General features: G+C 46.5%; 1 protein-coding gene across 1 annotated transcript in view; it reads left to right on the top strand.

The window, feature by feature from the left end:
• Nucleotides 1-19,560, top strand: part of LOC142587983 (uncharacterized) — a 456,185-nt gene that overhangs the window by 363,911 nt on the left and 72,714 nt on the right. Inside the window, exon 7 of the mRNA XM_075699392.1 lies at nucleotides 592-685. Within this exon, the coding sequence (XP_075555507.1) occupies nucleotides 592-685 (94 nt within the window). The remainder of the gene's footprint in view (nucleotides 1-591; nucleotides 686-19,560) is intronic.

The following is a 19,560-nucleotide window of genomic DNA, read 5'->3' as shown; positions in this document are numbered from 1 at the left end:
GCAAAAAAAAAAAAACGTTTCTGCACTTAGAACTTAGGTGCACGTTAAAGAACTCCAGGAGGTTAAAATTATTCCGAAGTCCTCCATAACGGCCTGCCTCATGATCAGATTGTGGCTCTAGCACGTAAAACCAAGAATTTTCTTTTTTTTAATTTCCATTACTTGCGGCACGCTGTCGCCTGCATGGCCCTTTTCACGCAAGCGAGTTCAAAGCACGCGAAATATAACAAATCAGATTCGGCGTTTCTCTACATGTTAGTGCAAAAAGTGAAAAGGTAGCTAATCACTTATTAGAAACTAATTAATTTGCAAGAACCAACAATATACTGCAGGCTGCTGCAGGGAAATGCTAACAACATACAAGTGGTTGCAACCGAATCGAAAGCTTTTTCTTCTTTCGTTCCTTTCTTTAGTTAACTTGGAGCATAATACCTGGAACACCCTGTAATGAGGCATTAATTTGCCTTCAGTAACCTGTCGTCACGTTTGGTAGACAATCGGTTAAGGATTTCTCTCTCTCTCTCTCTCTCTCTCTCTCTCTCTCTCTCTCTCTCTCTCTCTCAATTTCCAACCCACCGGACCATCCCGCAGGCGGAGGTCTGCTCCAGCGCCCTGACAGAGCTGGTTCAGGCCGTCGTGAACGGAACGGATGCCTGCCTCTTCGTCTACGGACCGGCCGGACTCGGTGAGTGTCTCCGGTAACAGAACGCAAAACTGGACCGCAAAAATTTTAGGAGACGGACTTCAGAGGCCCATTGTGTCCCTGTCTCTGTGCCGTGGGTTTATATGCCTATTACGGAGAAATGGGATGAAGCAAAAAAAAAAAAGTTAGACATTTTCGCACAGCCAAGGCATCCACCGTAGAATTGACACGTGCTCTTAGGACAGCTCTTCAAGAGTGCCTGCAAATGAACTGCTCTGCAGTCGAGTGGATAGCACCGTTTACTGTAGCTTCGCACACCGCTTACGTATGCAGCACCGGCTGCAGACCGCTACGTTATCAGAATTTTGCGGCTCAGTATCGAGTTCAATTTCTTTCCTGCTGAACAACGTTAGCGATCGGCTGGAATTAAATGCACTTCAAGTGGTACTTGATCTCATTTCTATCTATCTATCGGTCTATCGATCAATGTTTTTCACTCTGTTTTTTGCCCTTGTTTTAAGCTTTTTGCACTTTCCAGAATCGCGAGCGAGGAAACGGAATGGTAATCTGGTTAACCTATCTACCTTTCTTGTTATCCTTATCGTTCTGGGACTAAGGGGCAACACCGAACGTATGTCCAATAGGCGACTAACTACAGGTAGTAAAGGCTTGATTAAATTGACAGTAAACATTTTTGCTGATTGACGCAACCGTGGAGTATCCGGCCTCTATCGGCGTCAGAGTTGGTGCGCAGTTCCAATGAAGTTGACACAATTAAGTTGAAACCTAAGGAATATGCGAAGCCATACTTCGAAGCAAATCGAAAGCAAATTTAACTTTAAAACGTAAAAACATGTTACTGATGGCGTTTCACTAAAATTAGGATGTAGAAGCGAGTCTTGGGCCAAATTGTGATGCTGAGAATGGATAATCGCTTATTCACTTTCACCAGAAGTAGCTACATTAATAAAACTATGCACACCTCCACCATAGAAAAGGAAGAAAAAAAATATACGCAATCATTTACGAGGTGCTGGTAAGTTCTGTTTGTAACAACTTCGGACGTCCTTAAAAAAACAACGAAAGGCATTAAAAAAAAAAAAACGTCCTGTGTCTTTTTTTTTTTTCTTTTTCGTTGCCCGAGCCACTTCCCTCGCAGGAACCGCTTAAAGCTAACGGCGTCATCAGACGCTCGGCTTCACGGAAGATGATCAGAACCCCTGCCTTTCAGCGACCCTGTTCTCGTCATCCGCACGTCTACAAAGCGACGTGCGTGATCGCATATAAGCTGGTCGACCCGCCAGCCGCGATATACCGATTTTCGGGAACTGCAGTACCCTTCTCTGCGCCCGTGGGTGGTCCGCAGGCACACATTTTCTCTCCCCGTGGTATGCAGCCCCCCAAGCTGGGCAACTGAATCGCAGAGCGAACGCTCCGAGACGTGACGTCATCTTAGAGACTCCCGGGGAAATGGCGTTTCTTTAGGGAACAAGGGTGTAGGGAGGCAGCGAGCGACTAAAAGCCATTCTCGCCGGCGACGCCGCCTGCCTCGTTCAGATAAGCAACAGGCGAAAGGGTGTCTAGGAAGGAAAGCTTGAAAAAGGGAGTGGGGGGGCGCTTTCAAGCGTGTGCTTCCTTCTACCAAGCAACACGGGCGATTTATGTCGGTGGTTTTTGGGGCGCGTTACGCATTATTTTCTTTCTCACAATGGGGTTGGAGCTACTTTCGCGTCGCGCGTGTCGTCTGCTCTTCCCTTCTTTCATTTTTTCGTCTGCCTCGATCGTCTGGTAGTTTGTTACGCCACTCTTTTTTTCGTCGTCTGCTGCTTTCTTCGCCGGTTTGCATGCGTCGTTTGAAATTTATTTTTTGCTGCAGCCGTACTCCTGGTATCCTGCCACGGTGCTCTTTGAGCTCCGGTTTGCGTAAATCTGTACTTAAGAGCATCCTGCGTCCGATTTTCACGCGGGCGCTGACATTATTTACACAGACGTGGATGATCTACCGAAATGGCTTATTGCGCTTTACTGGAATTCGCAAGAGCACCGTTTCTCAATTTTGCAGCACGATGTCTGGCAGGCAGTTTCTGACCCGTGTTATTAATTTTTTTTTTTTTGTCGTCTGCTCATCTCCGACTTTCTTCACGACCGCAGTGAGTTTGTTGCTGTTGCTGCATATTTGACATATTCTATAAGGTGCCCCTAGAGCCGGCTGTATACCTGTCACGGTGGGTTAGCTTATCGTACACCCATAATCTTTAGCATCCGGGGTTACATATGTAGCGCGAAAGCAAGTTTTTTTTTTCTTTATTTACGTAAGTGTTGCCGATCAACCGGTTGTTTATGCACTTACGGCACGCTTTCAGTAGCTCCATCGCTCGACTTGCTTTCCATCGGCTGCCCCCCCCCCCCCCCCTTGTTAACGACGCTGTTCGCGTCGTCTGCAATGGTGCACCTTCACTGTTCCTGGCTTCTCCACTACGGCATGGCATATATTCACAAATCTTCCATCGTGGGCACTTTGTGACTGATATTGGCGGGAGGCTGCAGCCGTTTGTATGCATTCTGATGATGGACCGAAGAAAAATAAACTATCATGTATTTGCTACCGTACGTTTTTACTCGGTTGGTTTTGTGCTCGCCAATGGCGTCTGCGTCTCTGGCCTTTCTTGTCGTCTGCTACAGTGTTCGCTAGGCTCTGTGTTTTTCTTTTTTTCTTCGATAAACACTCCGGTTTCTCCTAGATCCCTCCGCACTGCCCCGCTACCCAATTTCGACTGAAGAGCTAAGTTTATTTCTTCAAGCGTCAATCATCGACAGGGAATGTTTTGTGTATGTGACTAGTTTTCTTAAGGGTGGAAGGAAGGACCTCAGTAAAAAGAAATCTCAGAGAGATTTTATAGAAAAATAAGACAGCGCCAGTTGCGCTGGCGACTGACAATCTTCTATTTAAGGAAATGCTCAGTGGAGTCAGTAGTTGTTCTATGATAGATGGGAACGCCGGCCAGGCAGTCCGCGTAAGCTTCTTACGTAAATTGCAACCAATACTCATACGACTGTGAACTGGTAATCTTCCCATTTCATCGCTTATTTTTCACTTTCTTTTATAACACCATTTCTGCTTTTCAGCTCCATGATGATGCCATTTTCGAGAGTATTTCCACTATGTAGGTCTACATAAAAGTGGGGCGTGCTGGCCTGATTTATGTGCCTTGCAAGCCATTGCGGTTTTCGCATAAAATTGTTGGATGTTGTTCTAAAATGAATACATCGCTGACTACACCCACCACTCTTTTTTCGCATGTCAATAACTGCATCGGGCAGATCGGACGGTCTTTATTGTTCGCGGCGACGTGTTACCATAATAAGGAACATAAGCAAGCCGCAATATTTCAAAACCTGTAACAAAACAGACGGAAGTACAGTTTAGCGACATTTGCTCTTTACGAGCTCACCGTACTTTGACTTATACATAGGCATATATCAGCGCCATCAGCATCATCATCAGCCTATTACATAATCCCGATCGTTATGACCAGTCTACGTCAAGCACAGGACCCAATTACTTTCAGATGGACTGGCACCGTATACATATACAGATCACATTACATCATGGTCTTGAGAAAGTGTTCCACGAGCCCATCGTGACAAAACAACGCGTGACACCAAATTATGTTTTGTAGCTGACTGCGAAAACGGTTATACGAGAACTCCTGCTAAAGTCTCAGCATTCCTACAAAAGTTGCTATATGCCTCGAATTACTGACAGGCTTCAATTACGCAATCTCAGTACGGCGCAGAAGTTACACACTTATAGACTATAGCTAGTTAAATTTAGTCACTTTGAGAGATATAATCAGTGAGTATTGCACAGTTCTATATGTCGACGGCGCTAACGGTATGTAAACGAGAAAAAAGAAGAAACACTTACCTCTACTGCACTAGCTGTTTTCTTTCGAATCGCCCAAATTCTTCGCTGAAACGGGTGGCACAAGCTCGCCAAGGCGTGCTGTCGTGCATACGTCGCAGTTTAAACCAACGGCTCGTAAATCTTCGCGCCTGCGCAAAGGTGAACGAACAGGCCAGAAAACGGCGCCCACAAAGCAGAACAGATTGCTTTCTCGAAAGATCAACGTCAAAGCAAAAACTACTTCGGCAAAGTGACTCCGAAAAAAAAAACAAGAAATATCCGAAGAAAAATAAGCCATTAACGCAATGGGCCCGCTAGAAGAAAAGAGAAGAGGCGCTGTGCCTCGGAAACAGCTAAGCGGCACTGTTATGGATGCCCCAGTGGCTCGGCTATGGCTTGGCTATGGCCTCGCAGTGGACGGCCTCGACCTGCGGCCACACATCACGTCCGCGTAAATGTCCGGCCATCAGCGCCACCCGTGGTGCTTCTAGGCTCCACCTCCGAGGAATTCAGGAACGGCCGTTTCTTTCTTCTCTTTAATTTTTTTTTTGCACCTTTCATTGTTCTTTTGCAACGCGTCCAGAGCTTCCGGCAGAACGCTTCCTCTCACGAGGCACTTCCGGTCGCTCCTTAGCCCGCTGTTCATTTTTTTTTTGCTCAAGCTCTTTGAACAGGAGTCGCTTTTTCAATTTCTTTTTCTCATTTTCTTTTGTAACGGCTTGTTTTCATCATTTAACATTCAATCTTAGGGCGCGCTGTATCTCTCGCATTTTCTTTAAACCTTTTGATGTGTGCCATGTGTCCCACATAATGAGCCAAAATGTAATATATATATATATATATATATATATATATATATATATATATATATATATATATATATATATATATATATATATATATATATATATATATATATATATATATATATATATATATATATATATATATATATATGCCAGTGCCGCGTAGATGGACAGAACCGAGCGAATGTTCTTTGCGTAGCCGAAAAACAAAAGTCTGACCGCGGCCCCCTTTGTTGTGTTTCGCGGACTTTCTTTCAGGCGTGGAAAAAACTTTTACGTGGAGCACGTATTGCACAGAACAAAGCTGGATTGGGAATTTTTCAGGGTGGTCTGCAATTTTCTCATGGACACTTTTCCTTTGAATGTAATATTTAGTGAACTTGATTATTCAATAACAAATAATTTTGTGACAAGGCTAAATGCAAAACAAATAGTCTGGCTTGCTCCAAGCGACGGCTAACAGCGTTACCTTGGTTCTGCCTAGCTACGTAGCACTTGCATATGTTTAACTTTTGACACAAGTTATGGTGATACACAGGGTATATTATCTTATCTTTTTTATATATTCTTATCTTTTTTTATTCTACTTTGAATTTTCTTTAAGGTTTAAAAATTTTAAATAAAATAAAATTACGGGGTTCAAGAGGAAGGGGGGAGGGGGGCTTCAACTCCAATGCCACCTGTTCAAATACATGTTAAGCGCAGAAACACTTTACTGAGATTACTCCTGGGTCGATTTTAACGAGATGAATTGCTTCTGAGAGATAAAGTTATAATCTAGTGATTTTGGGAAGCGGGATTGAAATGGAAGGTCTGAATAGTTTCACAAATATTGCCAAAATCAGTAACTTTGAAAAAGTACAGAAGCACGAAGTTCACAAATCGCGTAACTCGCGCGAAGAACAGATATGACAGTTCTTTAAACTGCATCCGTTAGAACATCCTAGGCAGACACCTTAAGTGTGATTACGCATACCTCACGTGAATTTGTTACAATGTTTACAGGAGTATTTTAAAAGCCCTACTCACGCATTAGTGGTGTACTTAAGGGTGATGTATATTACACCAATTTTGTCCGCGTTAAATGTACAATTGGGTGCAATTTACATAATCGTAATATCATATTTATTTGCTCAGCTACAGAGTTTTAAGCTACATAGTTTCGTTTTCTGAAAATTCGTGATTTTCAACCATTTTCACAAGAAACATGTCGACGGCCTAAATCCAAAATTTGTTTCCAACAGTCACTACATTTTAACTTTTTCTCTTGAATTCAACAGACTTCATGAAATTCGGCCAAGTGGTTGCGGAGAAAGAAATATCACAGTTTTGCCGTAAGGGGGAAGCAATGAATGCGATAGCAACGTGTTAGATTTATACACGAAGTGTAAGACTCGTATCTGTAGTGGCAGAATGAATTGAAGTAAACGTAAGCCAAGTAAAAACGAGCTGTCGTGTAAGAGGTCCTCTGTTTGAGTCCTCCCAACGGACAATTTTATTTATGTTTATTAATTAGAGTTACCACCATTTTTCCCCTATCGGGTATGTTTCAAACCTATTTCCTGGGCCGGTCCCAGAGGTAGTCCACAGCCGCGCCAATAAAATTACATCATTTTCAGATTCGAGCTATCTTATTGTTTCGAACTTTAATATTCGCGTCTGAGGAGATTTAAGATAAAATGCATGTGCTGTCGCTATTTTGTTTCATGGCATTTGTTTGTGGCCTGCCATTTTCAAAATTCTGTCGAATAATTTTGTCAAGAATGTAAGACCTGGTATGAGAAACATTAGTGATCGATTGGTGTCGCACTATAACCCCACATATGACTCGCGTCATATATTATGGCGTGGCACATAGCATATATATACCTAAACATATGCAAAACCTCACGGCGACGCCGACGACGACGGCAAAAGTTACCTTGGAGTGTCCTCATAGTTTCTGTCGCAATAAAACCATTTCTAATTTTCCTTGTGTTTAGATAGAGGAGCCCCCGAGGTATTAACGTTGCGGCGCCATACACAGAAAAAAGCGAGCCGCCGTAGCTGCGCGATCCGGAAACGATTTCGACTACCTTTCTTTATTACGGGCCTTCTATTACATTCCTTCCCATTGAAATGCAGCCTTCGCGGTCGGGAATCCAGCCCTCGACCTTGTTCTAGGCAACAGAACGTCATGGCTCCGGAGCCACCGCAATCGGGTCTTTCATATTTATGTGGGGATATACGTTGAGACGATTATTACAAGCTGGACTATATCGTACGAGACGTGAACAGCGTTGCCATCAACGATTCGTTAACATTCAACATTCCCTCGCAAAAAAAGAACAGAACCATCGGAGCCGAGTCCGAGTCGACGTCAGCCAGCGGATGGGTTTAGGGATGCTGATGTGGTGATCACAAGCGTCCGGACTGCGCGGAACATTAGGACCGTTGTAAGAGGCGGCATCACTGCGTGTCCGCGGACAGTCACTTCTCATAATTGCTGCGGCATTTAAGATGAAGACACTGCGATGTGATTTCCTCTCATTAACACGAAAGACGGCTCGCGTGTGGACTTGGACGCCGTCTTGCTTCCGGCTTAGAGTTGTAACCGGCCATAATTTGTAAACATTTGTAGGTAATCGTCCGCTCGCAACATCTTTGGCGAAGCTGCGGGTTAACAATGTTTTCGTTTCATATTTACAACTTCTCTCTCCCTTCGCCTAGTGCACGGTAGACAAACGGCCATTTCATTATTCTGACTATCCACTCGTGTCAGTAATGTTATTTCTCTCTCTCTCTCTCTCTCTCTCTCTCTCTAACACCTTAATTGTTTGTTGCTACATTTAACTCCCCAAAATCCAAACACCGTTCGGCAGGAAGCATGGTTAGAACGACCTCTTCGACTTTATATCATGTTTTGGGCTGTAAACTCCTATTAAAAAACAAAGCACTGGTATGTTGGGTTAATAAATCATTAGTACAGAAATTTAATTATTAGCTATCGGTTTCCCCAACAATGGAGGAATGAAGACTGGCTCGATAGAGAGAGAGAGAGAGAGAGAGAAATATAGGAAGGCAGGGATGTTAACCAGTCAGGAGTCTGGTTGGGTATTTGCTTTATAGGATATCAAAAACGCCAGCCGTATGCTTTGCATTAGGCCGCTGAGCTTTACGGGGTTGGGTAGCGTTAAACTCCACGTAACGGGAACTACGCCAGCGACAACTACGTTCGCCCAATTTCAAACTCTACAAGTACAGACCGCAGCAGACTAACCCGATTAGCCGCGTTTCAAGGCTGACCACCTACCAACGTGCGGGGAGTACGTGTGAATGCTGCAAAAGAGCGGAAGCGAAGTCGCGCATAAAGGTTACGTGTGCATATATATATATATATATATATATATATATATATATATATATATATTGGGCAGCCTTTTTCTTTCAGTCAGCGCCACGCAGTGCGACGTTCACATGAACGTTTGCGCCTTAGGGCGATCACAGACGGGCAGGAAGACGCATATTCTTTCTTCTACGAATATTTCTCTGATCTCCAGTTGCCCGACACGATCCATAGTTTTAGCAGCACTGCACACAATTATCGACGTCGCGTACAGAAAGCGAGAGTGCGAGCCATAGTAATGACGAGAAATAAAGGAAAGAGGGTCACAGAAATTCGCAATATCGAGCAATGCGCTATTTCGCGTTCAAACGGGAAGCCATACAGCAGAAGTTCGCGCAATACCGACGGCCGAGTTTTAGCCGGCAGCGCCGAAGGATTGTTAGTTGTGCGTGCGTGTGTGTGTGGAAGTGTGTGTGTGTGTGTGTGTGTGTGCGTGTGTGAAAACGGGGGGGGGGGGGGGTGAGGGAGGACAAAGGCACAAGCGAAGAGCACAAAGGCACAAGCGCGGTGGCAGCGCGTGGCCGCATATCGAACAAAGGCGATGCGACGCGACCGCGCAGAGAACCGGCGCGCTCGCGATACGGGCGTCGGAAACGTGACCATATCGCTGCCGCGGCAAGCGGCCGTTACCGCAATAATCGATGCAAATGCCCGGGCTCCCTTCCTCTCCTAGCACCGAGACTGCAGAGCCTTCGCTAACCAGCCACGCGCTGCTTTTCTCCGGAGCAACAAATTTCATTAAGCCTTACTCCACGGCCTCTAAATTGCCGGGCGATGCCGCCACTTGCATCGGCGATACACCGGCGCGAACGGCCGGACACAATGGGGAGTATTTAGCCTCGCTCCTCTTGCGGCTCTGCTCCCCCCCTACGCGAACGCTCATCTCTTGTCCGCGCTTTCTTTATTTATACGTTCTTGTTCGTTCGTTTGTCTGTTTTTGCGTGTTTATACGTATCGTTGCTGGCACTGAGCGGGAAAAGCGTCGCGTCGCTGGTCGCTTACATTTCTGCGTGGGTGCAGCTCCATGAAGCAGCAGCGCTTTCCTCCTTTCTTGGAGGCTCCGTGGAAGAAAAGCGATTGTATCACTTGGGAGGACCCGGTAGCCCGCCTTTATCTGACGGCGACCAGGCACCGAATCTTGGACTAGTTCAAAACATTTCTCTGGGTGGAAAAAAAACGCTTCAGCGATTCATTCGGCTCGGAACTCACTCAATGCGAGGACAGAACCCTTCTGCCACAGTGAATACCGCCATTTTGTTGTTTCTTTTTTTTTGTGGGCTCGTTCTCTAAATAATTAAGCCCACCGGATACGGGCGTAGTGCTTCGTAAGCGAGAGCTGTTCAAACGGGGAGGCGAGTTGCTCAGACCGCTGTCTTCAGCGGCATAGTAGAGCACGTCCTTGCATCCTATTTCTACCCTAGCAAGTTGCAGATCGTCTTCCACGAAGCTAGCGTGGGGATCTTCCATCGGTAACGCAAAAGAGAAGGAAGATGATGGGGTGGATGTTGGCTACAGGTGGTCCTATCCTCCTCAAAGGCACTAAAAAATATTAGTGCCACTATATTTTTCAAAGTCAGTTCTCACTGCCAACCCGCCCATCTTACGAACCTAAAAAAAAATTACTTAATCTGATGGCATGGGCATGGGCTCGCATGAGCACCTCCATATATGTGGAAAACGAGTCCGTATCTCCAGTGTTCGTTCAGATAAAAAGCGTCTTTTGTTTTCCTATAACACATAGAAACAGGTTTACCATAATGTGGTGGTTACTTGCCTTGACTTTTCATGCCGGTTTACTGCATCATCCGGTGCTATTCGAAATGTACTGCACATTCAATTTTCGTCCTCGGTGATGATGTATAGTGGTGCGTCTAATACAAATATCAGCCTTCTGGAAAACTGCTGGCTGCAACAGAATGATTACATGCTTGACGTATAATGTCGCTTACATTTGGTTTCATGATACAGCATGATATAGTAGCCTATCATTTCTGGTATAATTATGAAGAGGACGAAGGCCACTGTGCGCAGGACTGGGCACGGGACTGGGCAGAGGGCTGGGCAGAGGGCTGGGCACGCGGGTGGGCACGGGGGCGGGCATAGGGGTGGGCATGGGGGTGGGCGTGGGGTGGGCACGGGGGTGGGCACAGGGTTGGACGCAGGGTTGGGTCTGAAGAGGCTATAGCGTGGCAAAGGCTTGCGTGCAATCGGGGATATGCCAAATTCTGCAAGTGCGCTTTCTCGCAGAGCAGTGCTTGTCGCACAACGCGCCGGCCTCTGGTAGCCTACATGTTTTTTTTTATTTATTTATATTTACTTTCTTGCGAAATGGTACAGAAACTTTCCCGTTAAACCTTGAATTTACAAGCAAAATCAAAGTTCTTCAAGTGAAATTAGAACGACATTTTGGACCATGTAAAAAGCCTCATTAGCGTAGATATGAGCAGGTTCAGAGCGATGTTTTACGTTTGGAGGGGATGTGCCAGGAAAGGCGGGAAAAAATAAGCCTTTTTGGTACCGAAACCTAAAAAATACGACGCCTTTACTACTATCGCCAGGAACGTTGTGAATCAGCACGGCCTCTGGACACGACACAAAATATTGCGCGGAGCCCACTCTACGCTGAAGGTCTCGGAGGTCATGTCCTCGGATTAGCGTCACTGCACTGACTACCAGGTGCCAGCGTTGTCTGCTAAGGCGGGATTTGAACGCTGTTGATAAAAAGAAACGAAATTTACCGGAATCCCCAAGATTTCGTCATTAGTATTTACTACTCACATATAACCAATTTAGCCAAAGCGAAATTTAGTTGCAGCTAGCTAGATTGTTACGTATTCGAGGAAAAAGTTGCACGTCGGAGCTCTGGAATGTTATTTCATTTCAATTTCAACAGTCACACTGCCTTCAAACCTTCAAGTAATTAACCTTCTGTGTTAGATTAGACCTTTCTTCTTTCCATTTTATCTTTCCTTTTTTTTCTATCGGTTTTCGGTTACGACAGATTTGTTGGGTTGAACATTAAGAATTTTTAACGCCTCATCCTGGTGTGTACAGATAGTTAAAGGAAAATTATGAAGTGAAAAGTGGATCGGAAGATGCCAGAAAAGATACATTTCTTTCTGTTAAGAAGGGCGCAAGTGCTTGCATTCAAGCGACAGTGTCAAACCAGACGCCACCGCCAGGCGCTTAGGAGCGCGAGAAAAGGCGAACGACCAGACGGCCAGGGTCATCAGTTCAGACGATAGATATCTTTTGGGTTTAGAGCGTTAAGAACTTTTGACGCCTGTTCCTGAAGAGTTCAGAAGAGTGAAGAAAAAAAGTGGAGAAAAGAAATTAATGATCTGAAGAAAGGCGTAACGGGAGTGATTCAAGGAGGAAACATGAACCACAAAAAATTGAAATCGAACTATAGGGTTAAAAGAGGTTCCACCAAAGCGAAGCCAGAATACCGAGGAAACGCAGGCGGACAGAGGAACAGGCAAGCAGGCAAGAATTCCCAAAGATGACTGTAGGCCTGACGACAGATTTTCTTCTGGACTTCAAAATTGCCAACTTTGGAGGCCTGGCATTGACGGCCCCCAGAGCAGGCAGGAAAAAAAGTGATACCCTGTCGATCTGAAGGAGGTTACAAAGAGGGGGCGATTGATTGGAGGGCAGGCACAAAGATCGGTGCATTTTCAAGCTAGTTGTTTGAAAGAAATGTCGCTAGAAGTGTCATGCATTGAGCAAAAGCAGGCGGGGCAGACTTTTCTAGAGCCACCAGACGATCTTGGACATTAAGAGCATTTAACGTCTCGTTTTGAGGGTTTCCAGAGGGTGAAGAACAAAGGTAATGCATTGAAGATGAATTCGAAGGAGGGCATAGGGGAAGCAATTGATTAGAACAGATGCACGCAATGCGAGGCATTAGAGGAAGAGGCTCTATAGAGAGAACGCTACTGGGTCACCAGTTCAGGCCACACATATTTTCTTCTGGTCGCGAACTTTAGGAACGTTCAACGCCTTTAAATGACAACTCCAAAAAGAAAAGGGGGGAGTGAGGAAGGGGGATGAGAGGGGTGAGGGGCGAAAAAATGTGATGCAGTGAAGACGAATCTAATGGATGGCATAGAGGGTGCTATTCATTTGGGAAGCAGACGCGCACAAACCGTGCAATCCAGCCACCGGGCCGAAACAGACGAACCTACCGCCACACGAGGCTAAAGCGTCGAGGAAAGGCAGACGGGGTTCCCAAAGCCGCGCCAGCAGACACTCATTTCCAGAGTCGCTAGTTCAGCGCTGCCCGCACGCAGCCCGGAGAGACGCTGCGGCTGTCATCCGCTCGTAAAGCCGGTTGATTTATGCCTCGCCGTCTGGTCTCCGACGAGCAGACGGCAAGGAGGAGAGAGGCGCAAGGAAGGCTGTGTGCCGGATCCCGAGACCTGAGGCTCTAGCAACGCTAGGGGCCAAACCCTGGTAAGCGATCAGGGCTACCCTTGACCGCTCTTATAGGTCGGGGGCTGCCTGCTTTCCGCAAACCCACTCCTAACGCCGAGGCCACAGACCTACGCCCCGCGTCCGTCCATACGGTCGTTACGAGACCACGCAGCGCCCCCTGGCGGGCTAGTCGTCTTTCAAGCGCACCGCTTCCAGGCTCGTCATTTATCCATTGCCGCGCGCTTTGTGCTTTGGTTGTTTTGATCGCCCCACGCTTCTCAGCTGGCTTCCCTGCGATATTTTATCTCTGTCTTGTTGTTTTAGCTGTGGTTTCTTGTTTGCTCGCTGTCATTGCTGGTATATTTTTGTTTTCATAATCTTTCCTTTCTCCATCTTAGCTCGTTGGTGTGGAAACTGACATGGGATGTGGCATAAAGACAAACAATCGTGATGGCTACGTAGGCGCTAGAGCACGAAGATTCGAGTGGGCAGGCACGCCAGAAGCTAAAGAAGCCAGAGACAAATCGCGCATGCAATTCGTCACACAGGTCCTCGTCTCGGTTCCTCTTTAACCCACACCATATATTTCTTTTTGTTTAGATTGGTCATGCGGCTTTGATTCTTGTTTCTTGTTATTGTTATTCTGTGATGTCGGGGCCATAGCGCAGACCATGTAGCGATGAGACAACAGGGGAACAAAGCAAACAATGCGATGAAACAGACAAAAGAAGATGCAACTTATCGGTTCGTCTCTGAGCAGATAGCATCTGTATGGGATACGTTCCTCTTGTAGCTGTTTTTTTTTTTTTTTGCACTGGCAGTCTTTCTTATACCGCACTTTTGTTCTTCATTTGTCTCAGCAGCGTCTGCGGCTCCTCACCTGCCAGCGGCGACTGCCATTGTTCCATTCGTGGACACGTGATCCAACCCTCCTCCCCCTTACTCACGCCTGTTATAGCGGTGGCATATTAGAACGAAACAGCGAGTAATGATAAATGGATAATCAGAGAGGCACGACAACGCATCGGGGAGAATGGCTGGGGTCCCGCATTTCGATTTGCCATTGCTATCCAAATGAATGGAGGAAAGGAATCTGGTGATGAAATGGGCCTTCATGTAGTTTGGTATGGGCCACAGTGCAGAAGTATGGTCATATCATAAAGATGGACCCCACGTTCCAATCCAGGCTCCAGCAGTTAATTTGCAGTAGCCTTCTGGAACCTATCGTCGGCCATTATCAATCACCTCGTAGGCAACATTTCGTTATCATCGATTCTTGAGCTATGTTTATGCCGAAGTAGCAACATAGGTTGCTGTTAGCGATTGTCTGTCGTTTGGAATTTTGTCTTATCATGTCCTTGCCGTCCTTTCGTATCTCGCCGGCTTGTTCGCCTCGTAGGAGTAAACATTTCCCTAGCTTTTACTCTTCCAGTTTCCGGGCAAGACTGTTTGGAATCTGCACTGATTCTGTCCTGAAGGCTCTTTACGCAATGTCACTTTGTTTTGTCAAGAGTCAGCGTTGTCTTCTTTTTTCACGTCGTTTTATGTCTGAACTCTGCCTGAGACAAGTCAGAGAAAAATAAGTTATTGTTTATTTCTTTGAATTCATTCGTCTGCTTCAATAAATGCGTGTATTCCGCATGAAAATCATTTAGGAGGATATTACACTTGGCCAGAGTAGACCTGATCGAAAATTGACTGAGTAAATTAATTACCGATTATTCAAAAGGTTAATCAATGTATTTGGTACAGTCGACAGCGTTAGTGCTTCTTTTTTTTTTCTTTGCTCTACCCCATGCTTCCTAATACTAAAGTACGAGACGGAGATTTTTTTACAGTCTGTTGCAAGCAGATGCATTCAAGTTGACGGGAACCTTCAAACTTCTCATCACTGTTGTTGTTGTTGTTGTTGTTCACCTTCAAGTTGGAGCATTATCGTGCTAGGCAATAAAACTTTGGCCTAGTACATCTGAAACATCGATAACAATACTCGCTGCAAGCCACCAACAAATCAGGGAGCCTCAAAAATCAAGGCCGTAATAATGCGGCGATTCTATTTCAATGAAAATTCCTTTTTTCGCGCTTCGTCATTGGTCGGAAAGGCAGTCTCCGCATGTTATCACTGGAATTGGCCGTTCGTGAGCGGTGCATTGACCGAAAGAAATCTTCACACCAATAGATGCGATAACGCAGTAGAATTAAGGCGACGACAGGACAAAACACGCATGGGTGCAAACTCCCAAGATGGCGCCCCTGTGCGTGCTTCACATGTGCCTTGCTATTGTCCTCGTCTTCGTTCCGAGCAGTTTGCGTATCTGTTACCGCAATGAACCAAGTAACCCAGAGTTAAACTCTCGATCGAGAACGTTCGCATTATAGTGGCCCAGGTAGCGGACGCTCCGAAATGTATGCCAATTTCAAAAGCATCGGACGCCCGCATGCTGAAAACATTCGCGCGGTATTCCGGTCCGACGAAAAACGGTAGCCGGAGCCCAAAAAACGCGAGCCTATGTGGAGGGCGGTGCATCATCCCTCGACGCCTGGCCGGCAAAGCCCGCAGGGCGAATGCTGCGGTCACGGCGGCGCGATGAAGAATGACCCCGGCAGAGGTCGCGCTGGCGAATCGGCGTACACTATAGAGGAGGAAGGGTGCGCTGGGCGGACGCCGAAGAAACCAGATGGTCCCGATGACCGCGGCTCAGCCCGGCCCCGGGCCCAGATGAATCGCCGACTGGCTGTCCTTCTCTCTTCTTCCTACATCTTGCCCCCATTCCTTCTCTCTGCTTCCTTGACGTACGCCTTGGGCCTCCCGTGTGGTGGAAAACTTCGGAGTCAACCCTGTTGCAGTCAGGAGCGGCGGTGCGCGCATTCGGAGGCTCAGTCTATGCTAAGAACACTGTCGTTGAGATGCTTGTGTCAGCAAGGACCTTAAATAGTTTGTACTTTACATGGTGTGGTATGTTTCAGGACGTTTGTGCGCGTGCGAAGTACACTGTACGTGTCGTTTCTCTTTTCGGCATTGCCATCTGCAGTAGCGGGCTAGTCTTGCCGCCAGACCAACCTCTCCATGATTCATTAAGGAGCTTCTCTTTCACTTCTTCCCTCTCACACTGTGCGTGCAAAAATCTTTCGGAAAGAATTTCTAGATGACAGCTCGTTCGAAGGAGTAGCCTTATGCTCCGTTGCTATTGACGAGGTTGTAGGCTCGAGTCTCCGCCAAGGAGGCCGCATTTCGGCGGGAGCAGAATGCAAAAGCGCATGTGGGCGCACGTCAAGGAGCCCCAGGTGGTCAAAATGAATTCGGAGAGCTCCATTGCCCCGTCTCTCGTAGCACCGGTGTCGCTTTGGGACGTTAAGCCTGTTCAGAGAATCGGTTGGATCAATCAATTAATCCGTCAATCAATCAGTCAGTCAGTCAGTCAATCAATCGCTGTTTTCGGTGAAGTGCGACCGCAAACAGTGACAGCTTGTCCGACGATGACAACGACGGCACGTGAACGACCCAACGACGATGGTACGTGTATGACACGATGACGGCATGAACAACGACTCAACAGCGGCACGACAGCGGCATGACGACGATACGTCAACGACACGACAGATCGACAACGACTGAGTACAATGACACGACGACAACCCGACAACGACACGACGGCGATGCGACAATGACCCAGCGATGGCCCAACACTACTAATCACATAAGGCGAGCCTTGGGGACGGTGAAACATGGACGGTGAAAGCGCTTCCGGCTGATTTGCTCTCAGCTGATGATGATACAGGATGATAGTAAACATCATGATTGCACTCGTCTGCAAAAGGCACCACGAAGGCCGGCTTATGTGCATGTACCCCTAATAGCTATCGCTGTAAAAGCTAGGTGGGTAACAGCGATGTTCGATACCGGACTATGGCAAACACGGCTTCTGTACTCGAATGAGCTGCAGGGGGCATGTACGCGCAAGGTCGGCTGTCACAGCGGTTGTCTGTCGCGTGAGGTCGGCTGTACACCTGTAGACCTGGACACCTGTACGCCTGTACAGGTGTCTGCGGTGCACATTCGCTATATGTCTCAGTAATGTCGTTTACATATCCAAACACACCGGTGACATATTCAGCCAGTACGTTTCGCAGCACTCTTGCAGCACTACATGGGTCATGTAAGACTGCAGATTAGCGTTGCTGTTAGTGTAATTGGACCAGCGTAGGGATACACACCAACCAGCCCAATGATGATGAATCCTTCAAATGTTGCGAATAGACCCGCTCAATTTCCTAACGGCACCTTTCAAGCAGTCTTCTGCTATACCTTCGCAGCATTGCCAGAGTGCTCTGATACGACCTACCGAACATACCATAAGTTGACTACGTTCCCTTAGCCACCTGCGTCATACCATTTTTTTCTTTCCTTGTCTCCTCACACGGTACAGTTGTACGTCTGCTCCCTTTAGACTCGCGTCGTCTGCTGGGGCACTTCTGCTCGCATCTTCTGCCTTGTCCACTTTCTTCCCGAGGTTTTCCATCGGCCGTATGATGCACGTTCAAGATTCGCTGTATTCTTCCTTCGTTTAGCTCTTTTTCTCTCTCTGTTTTCTTACTTTTTGTCATACTGACTTTTTATTTATGCTGCTATCATCGTGGCCTTCGGCCTTCGTCCCTCCCTGGCCTCTTCGGTTTCTCTCTCTAAGGCTGCCAAAAAAGACGAGAAAAAAGGAACACAAGTGTGAGGCCGTTCCCTCTGGTAACCTATCTCGCGCGGCCCCTGCCACGATGATTTGCTGCCTTCCTTGGCGCGGGCGCCGAAGCATGCGAAGCCAAGCCGAGCCAAGACTGGTGGCTTGCCCCTTTTGCGAATCACTGGCCTTTTCGCGGGCTTGTCGTGGGAGCATAACACGCCGCGCGCGCCGCTATCAAAAAACTATCCTCCGCGGACTTCCAGGCCTCTTTTAACCGCGTGATCTTGTTACTTCATTTGTTGGTGTTTGCATCTTACGCTGCTCCGTGACGTATGCTCAGATAGAGGGCCATGGTCGTTCTAAAATTCTGTACCTCGTTACCCCTACCTTCTCCCCCCTCCCCCTTCTTTGGGGACTTGGAAGATAGTTCTACCTTTTGTGGAAACACCAAGAACTTGTTCTTTACAAATAAAGCAACCTATGGACCAAAGCACTTTTCTAAAAAAAAATAATTTTCGCATGTTTTCGAAACTCCAGCAAATAAGACAGTATACGCTCCTTTGCGAATGCGTAGGTGCTTCGTGAATATCTTCTGGGAGGCGACAGTTATGCGGCAGTTAGCTGTTCCCCTGCGGCTACCATTAGCCTCCCCACGCCCTTTATAAGGATTTATAAAACCCGTACCTTCCCAAAAGGAAACCACACGTCACATAATCTCCATATCCAATGTTCCAATTTGAACATACGAGATCCCTGTATGTTCCCATTTGTTGGGGTTATTGGACACGATAGTTATGGGACGCCAGGTGCCCTCAATAGTCTAGAAATTAAATTACAGTTATATTTGAAACAAGACTGGGAGTCTTCCTTCAGCATTGGTTGTGGCTCAGGCCACTAGCACGACGGGGGATCAGAGAGGCCGAAAAAGTTTATGATAATGTCGGCAGCCACCTGCTGAATTCAAAAATGTTTATCTTTGGCATTCGATAGACTCTCTATCTAAATCGGTGACTTTCGAAGCGCATTCGAACTCTTCACAAAAATAGCTAAATCTATAAAATAAAATCAACCATTTGATATCGTAAAACAAGCAAAAAACGGCATTCGGGGATATCACCCCTAACGAGTTTCTTTTGTACAATGCGAGCAAGGGCTTCAGTCTGTTTATGGCAGAGAAAAAACTCGAACAAAGAGCTTTTTAAGTAGCGCGTACGTACTGAAATGGCGGGGCAACTGCATCCGTAATTTTTTTTTCGTATCAATCATTCTTCTTCTCACATTCTTCTTCTAATAGAAGCGACTCGTATAAATACAAGCCGACAATATTCGTCCACATTTTCACACTCGTATAGATCTTTCGGTGCCAGTATACGCTAAAGATCAGACCTGGCATTCTGTTTCCTGTCGTCGATTCCTATTTTCCGAGTTGATGGTGTCTGTCATTGTCAACACTTAGTTGGCTCTCCGCCGTCTTTCTGCTGACTGTCAAGGAGAACTTAGTCGGGACGTCTGAGATGCTGAACTTCGTATTATTCCACAATCTCATTATCTATTTTCCACCACGATAGCTTGAACTTTAAAAGCCCGGCACAACGCCAGTGCAACGCGACCTGACAAAAACTGGCAGCACTAATGTTGCGAGCTAAAGCCATCTGATTTTTTTGTTTCTTCCCTCAAGTCCTTCTTTACGCGGTATCCATGATCGTATGAATTGTCAATGAATTCTTGTT

The sequence above is a fragment of the Dermacentor variabilis genome, chromosome 7 (genome assembly GCF_050947875.1).
Source record: "Dermacentor variabilis isolate Ectoservices chromosome 7, ASM5094787v1, whole genome shotgun sequence".
Taxonomy (NCBI): domain Eukaryota; kingdom Metazoa; phylum Arthropoda; class Arachnida; order Ixodida; family Ixodidae; genus Dermacentor; species Dermacentor variabilis.
Note: the sequence above shows the minus strand (reverse complement) of the source record. Positions and strands in the feature narration are given on the sequence as shown.